This window comes from Podarcis vaucheri (assembly GCF_965113315.1).
Source record: "Podarcis vaucheri genome assembly, chromosome: 4".
Classification (NCBI taxonomy): Eukaryota; Metazoa; Chordata; class Lepidosauria; order Squamata; family Lacertidae; genus Podarcis; species Podarcis vaucheri.
Window position 1 is genome coordinate 40,971,175 of NC_138762.1, and position 14,441 is coordinate 40,985,615.

The window sequence follows — 14,441 nt, forward strand, 5'->3', positions numbered from 1 at the left end:
TAAGTTCATAAATATACAGCAAAATGGATAAGTCATTGATGCCAGTGACAATTTTTTTCATTCCTAACCTTGTATGCTTTAAATAGGCACAACTGCATTGTGAATACTTATTGCTGTACTGGATGTCTTGAAAATGGGTCAGTTTGAAAGCTTATTCATATATTCTGCCTCCAATTTAGATAGATAGATAGATAGATAGAGGATAGATAGATGATAGATAGATAGATAGATAGATAGATAGATAGATGATAGATAGATAGAATAAAATCATTAAAGCGTTTTCATGCATGGACCAACACCCAATATAAGAATATTACATTTGAAATGAATAACAACTGATACTGTATGAACTATTTGATGTCAAAGACAAAAAGAGATAATACTCCTAATTATACCATCTTGGATGGTGGGAACCTCATGATAACACACTTAATATTTTCTATTAAGACACCCGAAACTCACCTTTTTGGGGTGGGGAAGGAGGAGTTTAGAAATTCAAGATGACCACTGCCATCCAAAGATACTGTCTTACTCATTAATGCAATTTGTAGAATACTTGGATTGTTCTGAAAGTAAATCTTGCGAAGCATATGAGTTAGAGAATGTGGCACAAGCTCTAGTAGAGATTAGCGATACCTCTTAAGTTTGGACTTATTTTCACTTGACATTCTGTAATTGGGCAGGATTGTGTCTATTTTTTATTTTTTTTAACTCAAACTCAAAGTCAGCTGTCAGAAACAGATTGGAGTCTTGCTTCCAACTCTTTAAAGAGATCACATGCTTAATTCTATGCAGGCATGTCCTTCACGCTTGATGGAGCAGGCATGTGTATTGTACTTGGGTATGCATCCTAAGTACAGCTAGAATCAGCCCTTAATAGTTTGTGTGCTGGGGGCTTGCATGGGACCATGTGATAGAAAATGAATGAAACTGGTTAACTGGCTTTTTGAGAGTGCACAGGGATGGAATTACAAGGTCATCTAGAAAGTAAAAACAAACAACTCCCACCCCCACCCCCAAGCTATGCATCCCAATCACACTACCTAACAGACTTGGACAGTCCCCTTGGTAGATGATGCTTCTGAGAATTTAGGGGCAAGAATGGAGTGGAGGTGCTTGGAACTTTACAGGCACTAAGCTGGTAATGAGATGCGTTTCATTTGGTCCTTTTGTTTTGGCGAGCCTAGTGTGAAAATCTTGCAGACCATTTTGCAATAAGCAGTGAATCCAACCTTTGGTGTGAACTGCACAGTACTGTCTCACTCTGAGAGGTGAATGTAGGAATGGTTCTTTGAATCAGACTCTTGAAACCTACCCCCAAATCTGCCATGTGACCTTCCAACAAGGTCTTTTATACCTTTTATTGGTGATGACCAATCAGAGCAGTTGCAAAGCCAAACAATGCTTAATTAACATGACAGCTGGAGCTACTTCCTGTGATTTCCCCCTGTATACTGACAAACAGGCTGTGTGACTGTGTGCTGTCACCTTGCATCCCCCACCCAGAAAACACTAAGGCACACACTTGTTACATGACAAAGAAGGAGGTGATGGATGACCCCAGACTGAAACCCAGTAAATGAGAAATCCCAGCGGAGTGGTTTTTGTGAAGCTTTTGCAAAAGGGGCAGCATCTTAAAAACACATGCTGCAATGATATTTGCAATTTTCCTGTTATGAGAACCTGGTGGTATCTAGTGACCTGGCTTATGTCCTTTCAAATATCATTTCACTAGTTCCTCTCAGTGTTGGGCCATAGGAGAGTGCAGTTCTAGTAGGGTTGGGTCTGGAATTGGGCTTCTGGGACAGAACCCCAAGGAACATAAAAGCAGATCTTAAAACTGATAGCAGAACCAATCACAGGGCTACCATCTTTGTTGAATAGTCACATAGTGATGTGTGAGCTAGTTGAGCATCTATAATTTGCAGGCATATTCTCAGGAAAGTGTGCATGTTGCCACTTCAGGCATTTCCCAGAAGTAAGGAAAGAGGATGATCAAGGTAACTTAAGGGCCAATTTGGCTCAACTTTCTGCAATCCAGTTTTGATGCTTCATTACTAAGCAACAAGTCCATATAAGCAGAGGTCCCACATAGACTGAACACAGGAGTCACATAGCTCTCTGGGATAAGAGAAACTATATCTGATTCCCACAAGAACGTCTTTTGTGCCAATACCAGAGATGTATGCAAAGGTTTTTTTGAACCATGAGTGGAAAAGTTCTTTGAGGGCTTGGTAAAAACACCTCAAAGGAAATATTAGCTTTGCAAGCCTCCACATGCTTCTCTGGTTCTAATTAAAATCTGAGCCAAAGAAGAACTGCCTGCTCCCCGGCCTTTCAGTTTCCTCCTTGTGATATTGCTCCATTGCATTCCATAGGAGGAAATTAAGATGTTGTAGGGGCAAAACCCATGAAATGGACCCATATTCAGCAGGGGGAAAGTTAGCTGACTTTTCCCCTACTCGGTAATTTTTCTGTGCCATGGATTAGCTTGGGGGATTTATCCAAGATCTTTCCAATTTTTAGGAAAGTCTCAGATTTATTTCTGAGTTAATCTGAGCCTTGGCGAGCTCAGGCATCTCAACTCAAGACAGAGATACATTCAAAGTGCCCTTTCCCTTACCCGCACTTGAAATTTGCCAAGAATGTGATTGCTTTGCCATGGTAGATCATTCTACTACTCAGAATGCCGTTCAGTATTTTAAATGTCCCAGTAATAGCATTGTGTGATAAAAAGCTACAGGGTGAACATAGATTGGTTAAATCTAGAATTCAGTAGCCAGAGGGCTCTCTTGAGCCAAAGGAAGCAATTAAGGCCTTATTATCTATCAACTGCTTGAATTCTTTCTAACCACATACACCTCTTTACACTTTTTTTAACCCTATATTTAGAATGGCTTTTATGTTACAGTGGCCAGGGAAGCCCCGCTAATGTCTTTTCCTAGATGCCAGCTTCATTCTTAGCAGATCAGGCCCTATATTTAATTACCGTAATCTCTATTAGTTTATTTTATATTTTATTTTTTAAAATCTGGTTTTTCTTTCAGAGAAAACACACCTGGAGCTTTGCTGGTAAGGCAAGCAATAAGATTAACAGAAATTGGGAATGCGGCTTATATTCTAAGGAGCAGAGAATCCTGTTTTAACCTAATAGGCAAAGCACATAAGTTACATTGCAGCCAAGGAAGATTTGTAGTATTGTAATGGCATGCAAGTTTGTAGCATTAACTCAGCAGCCATTTCACCACTGCAAAACATCATCAAGAGCTGCTTTGCAACAAGCAGAAAAGGGGATACATTATCTTTCCTTTGCCAGGTGCTTTCCCCTTTTGAAACATCTCCTCTGCTCCACTGTTACTTTTTTTTAGCCCTACCAGTTTTCTACACCAACATTTGCTTTCATAAATATAGGAAGGGGGTCAAGTTTCAGGGGAAAGGTTGACATCAAGGGGAAGAGTCAAACACACTAAGATTGGAGGAGAATTTTGTTGGGTCCTATCCTTAGTCTGGTCACCGGTGGATTAAGAGGGATCTGATGGTTTGGACTGGCTGCAAGTGATACCCCTGTAAGGCTGGGGGACCCATTTAGATGCTTTGGCCTGGCTGGGGGAATTGGAGGAAGTCCTGAATGCTCTGGGAATCTTCCAGGTGACCTGTTTACAAATAAACATGTTGATAAAAATCAAGGATGAAATTCAACATAGTGCTAAGTTGGGTAAGCATGCAGGAAGCAAGGTCTGCTTGCATAACTAGACTTCCCTCTCCTCTCTCCCCCCACCAAGCACCCCATAAACTTGTTCTGGGAGTTGTATCCTGCCCCAAATAATAACAACATACCCTGTGGCATTTCCCCCTTCTCTTGTGCTTAGTGTCCTTCTCAAGGGATTGTGATACAATCCAAGTTAGGTGCTATAGAGAAAGATTTGGGATCTTATACAAGCTTTTTGAGAAAGGGTTCTTACTGTATGAACAGTGACAGACTGTAGCTCAGGGGGTTTTTTATCAACAAACAAATGCAATAAGAATTTTTGACAATTTGAAATGCAGATTCTTGGCATGTGTCCTCAAGCTATAGGTATTGTATAAGGAGAGCAAGTGATTTATGCTGCCATTTCAGACAGGCAGAGAAAGAAAGGGAAAATATATGCAATAGCCACTATGCATTAAAAAAGCATTCCTTATCTTACAGTATTTGGGGCTAGCTTCTGACATCTGAGACTTTAATTCAAGTCAAATGAGTTTGGTGGTCTTGTCTCAAGCCCCTGAGATTGAGTCGTCTTTATCAGAAACACAAATAATTTGACATGTAGTAACTCAGAGGCTAACCTTTGGCTGGGGTGATCCCAAGGGACTGAACTAGTCTGAAGGTTAAACCACCTCCTATCCTTGGAGGAGGATTCTTGGTCTGCCGCTGAGGTCATAAGCAGGGCACGAGGGAAGATTGTATGGTTACCTACAAGAGGTCTGATCGGTGTGCAAATAGAGACTTTCATTATCGTCTCATGATGTCTGTAGTTTTGCCACGGAGGCACGATTCATCAAAAAGGCAAACAATGAAATCGTTGTGTGATTCCCCCCACCTTCTGCAGGCTCAAACACAGGGGAAAGAAGTTAAACACACTTGTAGAAACATGCTCCCAGCAGGGCTACATTTTTTGTTTAGAGCTGTAGTGTGTGTGTGTGTGGGGGGGGGGGAATCTCTGGTGCTTAGCTAATTTGTTTTTGACCTTGATGCAATCTGTAATCAGTTTCTTAGTGAGAGTTGATTAGAATTTTTTTTTTTATCCTGTGAAATCCAGTATATAGATAACTTGAAAATACAGATACCAAAACAAACACCCCACTAGCTTGTACTTTGAACTCACTGTACATTAAGTTTTGTGATCATGGAGCAGCAACAAGAGCATTGATCAGGATTCTGTTGCTTTGCTTCAAAATGTGCAGCTGAACAGGGAAGTGCTATCAGAAGCACTTGCTTCATTGATAGGTTTTTTTTGTCTTTTTGAGTAATAATAATAATAATAATAATAATAATAATAATAATAATAATAATAATAATAATAATTTATTATTTATACCACGCCCATCTGGCTGGGCTTCCCCAGCCACTCTGGGCGGCTTCCAGCAAAATATTAAAATACAGTAATGCATCAAACATTAAAAGCTTCCCTAAACAGGGCTGTCTTCAGATGTCTGTCCTCTATCTCAAAAGCTTTTGAAAACCTCTCGTTTTCCACTAATTTTTATTCCCAAAAGTTCCAATGTCTGCCCATTTTCAACCTATTTTCAACCTCATTTTTTTCTCACCACTTAGTAATAAGAACTTTCCCTTCTCTCTCTGTCCTTACTTAATATAGATTTTCTAATTAGTCATCCCAAACAATTTGTGATTTGAAATATAGCCAGCAATTTCCCCCTAACTGCTACTGTCCCTTTTGAGGCTGCTCCTTTATAAACAGATGGACACAACTGGGAGCTTTCAGCTGCCCCAGCTGCAACAAAACATGTCTCTCCGACATGGTCTCTGCAGCCACAGCTGGCGTTGTAACTTTGCAACAGCCTAACCTCACCTCCATAGGCACATCTTTCCAATGTCTCCCAAGGCAGATGGATGACAACATTTATAAACAAACAAACAAACAAACCAATAATGGCTTAATCTTGAAGATAGGGTCCTTTGGTCCTCCAGATTTTGTTGAACCACACAATTCCAAACATTCTTGGTCACTGATTAGCTAGGGCTAATGGGAATTGGTGTCCAACAACCAGGGTTTTATTTCAGCCAGAACTTGACAGAATTGAGTTCTGACACCTCTCTGGTAGGCACCATTGCTATTACTAGAGAAAAAGGGAGGTGTTCATTGTGAGTTCTGGCACCTCTTTTTCTAGAAAAATAGCACTGCCAACAACTAATGGAGGACCATAGGTTAGCCACCCCTGCTGTAAAGCGTACATTAGACCAGAGCATATCGTCCTCCTTTTCCTATCCCAATTCAGTTGAGAATATGAAAATGTTTATGTTCAAATGAGTGTGGAAGTCATTTGGTAATGTCTTGTGAGCCATGTCATGCAGACAGTAATGGAAGTTTTCAGGCTGCTTTGGGAGTCAGTGGGGGTGTTGTTTTAATGAGCAAGTGCTTGGTTTTGTAACTGGAAGCACTTCTTGATAGTTTGCTAAAACTGATGGATAACCTTCTTTGTTTCTTATTGGCAGTACAATAAATGAATCCACTTCATTCTTTGCATTGTAGATATATAGAAGGCTTAGTTTTGCAACTGAAAATATCAAATGCATAGATTTGTATGTCTTACTCATGTTTATCAACTGTGTGTACACACACACACACACACACACCCCTTCAGTCATTGTGAAATTTGTAGTTAGGATGGATTTTCAAGCATATTTGTGTTTGCGGTTTTTAGTCATAGGAGTGCTGATTATATTTATTAGCTCTAAATATTAAACAGCCGTCAGAATTCCATTGTATATAAATAAGACATTTGAGACTTGGAGGCAAGCCATTACTGATATAGCCAGCTGGTGCTTTTTAACAGTTTTATTTTAGTGTAGCATTAAGGAATCTCACTGTACATTTGATGGTATTTAAAATGACAATAGGATAATATGTATTCATTTGAGAGTTCCATTGTGTATATTCAGATTGAAAAGCAGGGTAAGCTAAAGAAATGATATATTGTGCACCTGTTTGATGAAACCACACTCTTTGTTTCAGGCAGTAAGAATGTAAAAATCTAAGCTCCCCCCCCCCATGTTAAGTTTACAATGACCCTGAATTTCAAGTATTTTTTGATGATGTCCTTCAGTCCTTTCATACTTGCATGTGTTTCTCACTTTTGTTCCCCATTGATCAATGTGTTTCCTTAAAAAGATTTGAATTTTTCTTAAGTGTAGGATGTATTAAAACTGAAATTGTAGTCATCCCCCCTTTTTTTAATATTTCACCATTCCAAAAGATGGATTGTAACCTACTTCAGAAAACGGAGGCATGAGGAAATACTTGGTCAGGATCTAGCCAGCCCCGTACCCTCCTGTTCCATATGTGTGTGTGTGGGGGGGGGGAATCCTTCTGTGCAGGACTTTACAAATAGCTGGGTGTCACTTTGATGGTCTGCTCAGAAGGCTGCGTCTCCAAAAGGCTTCTGAAAAGTCTCAATACACAAACAAAAACACTGCACATGGTGTTTTGAATCAGGGAGGTATTTTTTTCTAGCAGAAAAAAGGCCATGTGGGTTAGAATCTCTTAGGTTTGTGCCTCTTGCGAAAGCCACAAAGACCTCCATTTCTCCACTAAGCCAAACGAAACCAGTCCATCTGTTCTTGATCTTGGTTTGAGGTGCCCACCTGTTGTCTTCACCTCTGACCCTGACATCATGCATTCATTAGATCCTAGGGCTGCATTGTCTCTGGTATTCATTGCAGGCTGCCTGGCAGCTCATCCACAAGGTTTTTGCACCCCGCTGGTGGGTCCTGACACAACATTTGGGAGTCACAGCATTAAAGGGTTCTGTCCTTTTTGTTTACCATTTGTTAGGGCAATTGCTTGGCAACCACAAAGTGATATGAACAATCCCCTTGTATTCACCCAGAAGATGCATACTGTTCTCATGCAGGGCATCTGTAACATGAGAGTTCCTCAGCCATTGTGAGTTTATAAGGTGATGTAAAGTAATTACACTGACAACAAGAATGCCATGCAATTTTTCTTCTTCACATTGCCTATTTGGATGATATGTCTGTTTCCAACAGCATATCTGGAACTTGTTAGTACATGTAGCAATCTTCATATTATATCAATATCTTCCCATCCAATTGTCATTTTTATTCTGATTCCTCCCCCCCCCCCGAGCCACATGTTCGCAGTATGTTTTTTGTGAACGTGTCAGGTTCAGTTTAGTTCAGTCTATATTTTGTCCCCAACTGCTATCCGAACATAAGTCTGACATGAGTATGGAAATAATTGGAGGTACTCATGCTGTCAACTCATGGCAAATGTACAATCCTGTACAAAGGATTATATGTTTCGAATTGTGAAAACAGTTAAATCTTTCAGTGTGGAAAAAGACATCTCCAAACCAACTGTTTTTATTAAGTCTCAATGGGAGTTGTGCCTTCCTCCTATCAAAATCCCGAGAGTATTTTAAATAGTTGTGATAGCTGCTAACGTTAAACATTTCTGTTGATCTACCTACAACAGAGATTGGCCTCCAAATATTGTTGGACCGCAACTCCAGTCTTCTTTTACCATTGGCCTGCCTAATGGGCTGATGAAAATGTGTATTTTGATGGGGAGATATTCTTTGTCTAGAGCTTGGTGCTGGGTTTGATCCCTGTGTGGGCCGCTTGCTTATTCCTGAATTGCAGGGAGTTGGACTAGATGTTCCTCAGGATCACTTCCAACACTACAACTCTACAAGTCTGTGAAAAGGACTGGACAGATTAATGGAGGAAAAGGCTATTGATGACATAGACGACTAACCATGATGACTATGCTCTATCTTCACAGTTGGAAGCAGCAATGCTCCTGAATACCAGTTGCTGAAAACCAGTGCTTTTTTGTCATATTCTGCTCCCTAGTTTCCTATAGGCATCTGGTTGGCCAATATGAGAATAGGATGCTGGGCTAGATGGGTCTTTGGTTTGTTCTAGTGGACTCTTCTTATTTTCTTATGAACAGATCCAAGAATTCCTGGCAGGAATTCTGTAGTTTTGAATGGCTTGCATATAATAATATACAAGCAACATTTGCTGATTCTTAAATGGTTCCTGTCGTGTCTCAAGTCGAGAGGTCATACATGATTGCTGTGATGGTGGGGCAGTTAAACACTCTGGTCTCTCAAGTGCATGAGCCCAATTGATCAAACAGTCTCCATTGTGTACCAGGAGGGAACATGATTGAAAGTGCTGCTAGGGCATGAAGTCTCATAAAAAATCCCTATCAATAATGAATGAATGTCTCCACATAATAAGATCGGACTACACAAGGCTATAATTCAATTTCAGCATTAAGAACAGCAGGGTCATTAACAGTTTTTAAAATGCTTAAAAGCTCTTTTAGGGATTGCAAAATTATTTGTGTTGCACCATCAGGAAACGAGTGCAAATAATATCTATCTATTACAGATAAGATTGGAACCTGATGTTGTGTTGAGCAATGCTTCAGTGTTAACTGCTAGTTTGGGTGTTTTGCTATCTGTGCAAATGGCCTGAAATCTCATTCTTCTATAATTTTACAGGCAATTTGGTCTTCATTACAAATTAATGCAGTGATAACAGCTCAATGCAACCCTTTGTGCAGAAGGTATATACTGGCGATACTTGGTTTGTCATGCAATTTAGACCTCAGTATTCACCCCCTGGTGTCAGCGTGGCAAAATGAAAAATGTTGAACATGTTGAAGGTCTAAGAAATGCACTCAAAGGTGTATATTGTATTTCACTGCATGCCACTCACATTTTTAATGATGTAATGATAAAATAATTCTAAATCAAACTTAGTTATTATTAGAAAGCTAAATTTAGATGGCTGTTTTGATTTCTGTTAATACATAATTGCTCTCTGAAAACAGATTGTCTTCAAGATGCAGACAAATGATGCACAGATGTGTTGATATAAAGATATACTGACAAACTGCAGAATCATTAAAAACACCAAAAATTACTCAGAGGGAAAAAAGGCTGTTTAGGAATGAATGAATGAATGGCTGCTTTAGAATAGGAGGGTGGAATCTGTGCCCTCAATATGTTGCTGGGCTCCAGCTTGTAATCAGAACTGGAAGTGGATCCATTTGCATGTACGTGCATCTTATATGTGAATTCACTAAAAGGGTGATTTGGGGGAAATTAGCAATACTGCTGTTGGGGAGCATGCTGGCATAAAGCACAAGGAGATGGCATTAAAGCAAGCTGGTGTAAATTAAGTGAGTGCAAAGTTACACCAGATCCAAACTTCATTCAGCTGGGGCTATTGCTGCTGTGCTTTGTGACAGGCATAAAAGGTAAAGGGACCCCTGACCATTAAGTCCAGTCACGGATGGCTCTGGGGTTGTGGCGCTCATCTCACTTTACTGGCCGAGGGAGCCAGCGTTTGTCCACAGACAGCTTCCAGGTCATGTGGCCAGCATGACTAAGCTGCTTCAGGTGAACCAGAGCAGTGCATGGAAACGCCATTTACCTTCCTGCCTGAGCAGTTCCTATTTATTCAAACTACCGACCTTCTGATTGGCAAGCCCTAGGCTCTGTGGTTTAGACCACAGCACCACCCACATCCCTCTGTGTAATAGGCATAGCAAGCCTTTAAAAATACTGTTCTGTGCTGGGTTGCCAAGTAATTGAATAGGCCTAGGATCCAGCCAAAGTCCCTACTCTCTTGTCCTATTCCCATTCCACCCCCATCAGCTGAGCTGGGCTGAGAAAGTTATGCTGATGTATCTTTGGCTGAGACAGGGTTGGGTATCTTGTCCATATCTAATAATATACGAAATGCCAATCTATAGCTTTGCTATACAACTACGTCACCCAAAAGGATTCCAGATCTACAAAGATAGGTGAGATACAGCTGGGCCAAATTACCCTTTAAATTGAACTCCTGAAAACATAAACATGGCAGTTATCAAGAATTATGTACCTTCACGAAAAGCAGAAGGAATTTAAACTTCCACCAGGTTAGTGCCTCCATAAATCTACCATCAACATGAGGAGCCCAGTAAACATTAATTTCACACTGCATCTTTCAACCAGTGGCCTCAGAATTTAGACATGCCTAATCTTGACTCCAAATCACAGTTCTCCATTAATCCCAAGGATTTCACTCATGAATGAATTGCATGGTTTTTGCTCCCGCTTGCATGTTAGTAAGTAGGGACAAAAGTGCATTCCCATTCATTTAATGTAATAATTTGTTCTCTGCAGTTAGAGAAGTAAATGATTAGCTTTTCAAATAAAACACATATGCAAAGTATGTCACAAAATAGGCTTTCTATATCTAAAACAGGTGCAATTAGTCCAGAGCCAAGTGTCCTGAATTACCTATTGTCACGCAGGCAATGCATATGGATATATTTTTACAGAAAGAAGCAGATGGCACAAATGCTTGTGCTGCTCTAAATTAGAAAGCCAAAAGTCCAACAACGAATTAAGTGCATTTACATCCATAAATCTCAGAGGTTTTAAGTTTGCTTAATGCAGTGTTGGGCTATGGCCTTAGAAGTGTATTCACTTACACAAAACATTGAAGGGCCACCAGGATCATGTACCAGCAACACATGAACAGTCTTCAGGCGTCTTCCTTTTATTGAAATGCAGCAGAAGGAAGATGCTAATTTCAAGTTGGGGAGTGCTTAGCACTTCATCTGCAGGCTATTCTCCAGCTGAAAATAACTTCACTTGTTGTTTTACCATTACAATCCTCATACCCATTATCATTAACTTTTTCTTTTCAGTATTTTCTTTTAAGTAGGTAATGGGAAATCTAATTGTACAGCTGCGTCTGTTGCTTCCAAATTGTTTTATGGTGGCATGTTATCTTCTTTAAAACTTTGCTGTGTTATAAATTAAAATATTAATAATATAATATAATATAATATAATATAATATAATATAATATAATATAATATAATATAATATATATATTGCAGCTGTGGTGTGCTTGATTGTTGGGTCTCCAGAGCAAGGTTGCTAAGATTCGTCTGCACCCAATTCCCCCAAATGTTTCAAAATGTTCAGAAAAAAGTAGTGCTGTGCTCTTGAGACTGTATTAACTTCAGAATGTTGGTAGAAAACAGTGTAATAGACATCTCCTCTACACAAACATTACCCAGCCTGTCATGGACAATTATTCATAGAATCATAGAATCATAGAATCATAGAATCATAGAGTTGGAAGAGACCACAAGGGCCATCGAGTCCAACCCCCTGCCAAGCAGGAAACACCATCAGAGCACTCCTGACATATGGTTGTCAAGCCTCTGCTTAAAGACCTCCAAAGTAGGAGACTCCACCACACTCCTTGGCAGCAAATTCCACTGTCGAACAGCTCTTACTGTCAGGAAGTTCTTCCGAATGTTTAGGTGGAATCTTCTTTCTTGTAGTTTGGATCCATTGCTCCGTGTCCGCTTCTCTGGAGCAGCAGAAAACAACCTTTCTCCCTCCTCTATGTGACATCCTTTTATATATTTGAACATGGCTATCATATCACCCCTTAACCTCCTCTTCTCCAGGCTAAACATGCCCAGCTCCCTTAGCCGTTCCTCATAAGGCATCGTTTCCAGGCCTTTGACCATTTTGGTTGCCCTCCTCTGGACACGTTCCAGTTTGTCAGTGTCCTTCTTGAATTGTGGTGCCCAGAACTGGACACAGTACTCCAGGTGTGGTCTGACCAGAGCAGAATACAGTGGCACTATTACTTCCCTTGATCTAGATGCTATACTCCTATTGATGCAGCCCAGAATTGCATTGGCTTTTTTAGCTGCCGCGTCACACTGTTGGCTCATGTCAAGTTTGTGGTCAACCAAGACTCCTAGATCCTTTTCACATGTACTGCTCTCAAGCCAGGTGTCACCCATCTTGTATTTGTGCCTCTCATTTTTTTTGCCCAAGTGCAATACTTTACATTTCTCCCTGTTAAAATTCATCTTGTTTGTTTTGGCCCAGTTCTCTAATCTGTCAAGGTCATTTTGAAGTGTGATCCTGTCCTCTGGGGTGTTAGCCACCCCTCCCAGTTTGGTGTCATCTGCAAATTTGATCAGGATGCCCTTGAGTCCATCATCCAAGTCGTTGATAAAGATGTTGAATAAGACCGGGCCCAAGACAGAACCCTGTGGCACCCCACTAGTCACTCTTCTCCAGGATGAAGAGGAACCATTGATGAGCCTTCTCATCAATGGTTCCCTGCCTTCTTCTGGGTATGCTTAAGTGCCCAAATTTTGGTACAGTCATTTTGTGTGTGTGTGTGCATTGCAAACCTGCAAGCTCCTACCCACATTCCACAGTATTGTGAGACATTTTGAAGAGAGTTGTGTCATCTGCTTTTTCTAAAAATATACCTTGACTAAGACTTTTCTCTAACTTTTAATTGAAAAGGGGATATCAGATCATTGCTTGGTAAATTATCTGTGAGCTTCCTGTTACAACTATTTTTCTCCAGTAACTATCCTTTTATTTATGTTTTCAGTGGGAAGAAATAAGTGGTGTTGATGAGAACTATACGCCAATCAGGACATATCAGGTTTGCAACGTTATGGACCACAGTCAGAACAATTGGTTGAGGACAAACTGGATACCACGTAACTCAGCTCAGAAGATCTATGTGGAACTCAAATTTACCCTGAGGGACTGTAACAGCATCCCACTAGTTCTGGGCACTTGCAAGGAAACTTTTAACCTGTATTATATGGAGTCTGATGATGACCATTCCGTCAAGTTTAGAGAACATCAGTTTACAAAGATTGATACCATTGCTGCCGATGAGAGCTTCACTCAGATGGATCTTGGGGATCGGATTCTTAAACTCAACACAGAGGTCCGTGAAGTGGGACCTGTTAGCAGGAAAGGGTTTTACTTGGCTTTTCAAGATGTGGGTGCGTGCGTTGCCTTAGTGTCGGTGCGAGTGTACTTCAAGAAGTGCCCTTTCACTGTAAAGAACCTGGCCATGTTTCCAGATACAGTCCCTATGGATTCCCAGTCACTGGTGGAAGTGAGAGGTTCTTGTATTAATCATTCCAAAGAGGAAGACCCACCCAAGATGTACTGCAGTACAGAAGGAGAATGGCTAGTTCCCATTGGAAAGTGCTTGTGTAACGCTGGCTATGAAGAAAGGGGATACGCCTGCCAAGGTAATCTGTTTGATAGTTTCTACATTTTTGCTGTTGGTGAATTGCTTTCCTTTCCTTTCTAAAGTGTTCCAGCAAGTAAGTAAGGTTAAAGAGGAAAGTAATCTTTTAGCATGGCTTTTTTATTCAGTATACAAAATGCATTGACTTTTTCATTTCCTGCATTTGTACTTGCTATTTTTAGTTCTATTGGCTACGCTGAATACTTGACATGTAATCTCATTGGCTTGCACACAAAGCTTTGTATAATAGGGCTTCCACCACCACTATCTACTACAGCCTCTTGCACTGCCAAAAAGGTCTCTTTTGGAATGGTTTACAAACCAGCTCAAGTGGCTGCTGGTGGAGGGAAATTGCAGAAATTGGAGACACCATGAGACCCATAGCTGGGCCTCATAGGATCCCAGCTATGGTATTATAACCTGCAGTTGCCTTCATTTTGTTAAGTGCATTCTAGATATGAAAAGGATGTTGGGTGTTCTCCTTTTCAATCTGCATGATACAATGCTCTTGTGCACTTTAAAAAAAACAGCTGCTTCCTGAACCACCAAATCACTGGATCCTTATAAGAGAGGCAGATAACCTTGAGTTATG

The 14,441-nt window shown here is 40.5% G+C and overlaps 1 protein-coding gene across 5 annotated transcripts in view; it reads left to right on the forward strand.

The window, feature by feature from the left end:
* The window catches only part of EPHA3 (EPH receptor A3), a 217,515-nt gene that overhangs the window by 61,552 nt on the left and 141,522 nt on the right, over positions 1–14,441 (forward strand). For all 5 annotated transcript variants that reach the window (XM_082219719.1, XM_082219720.1, XM_082219721.1 and 2 more), the window contains one exon: positions 13,190–13,850. In XM_082219719.1, the coding sequence (XP_082075845.1) occupies positions 13,190–13,850 (661 nt within the window). The remainder of the gene's footprint in view (positions 1–13,189; positions 13,851–14,441) is intronic.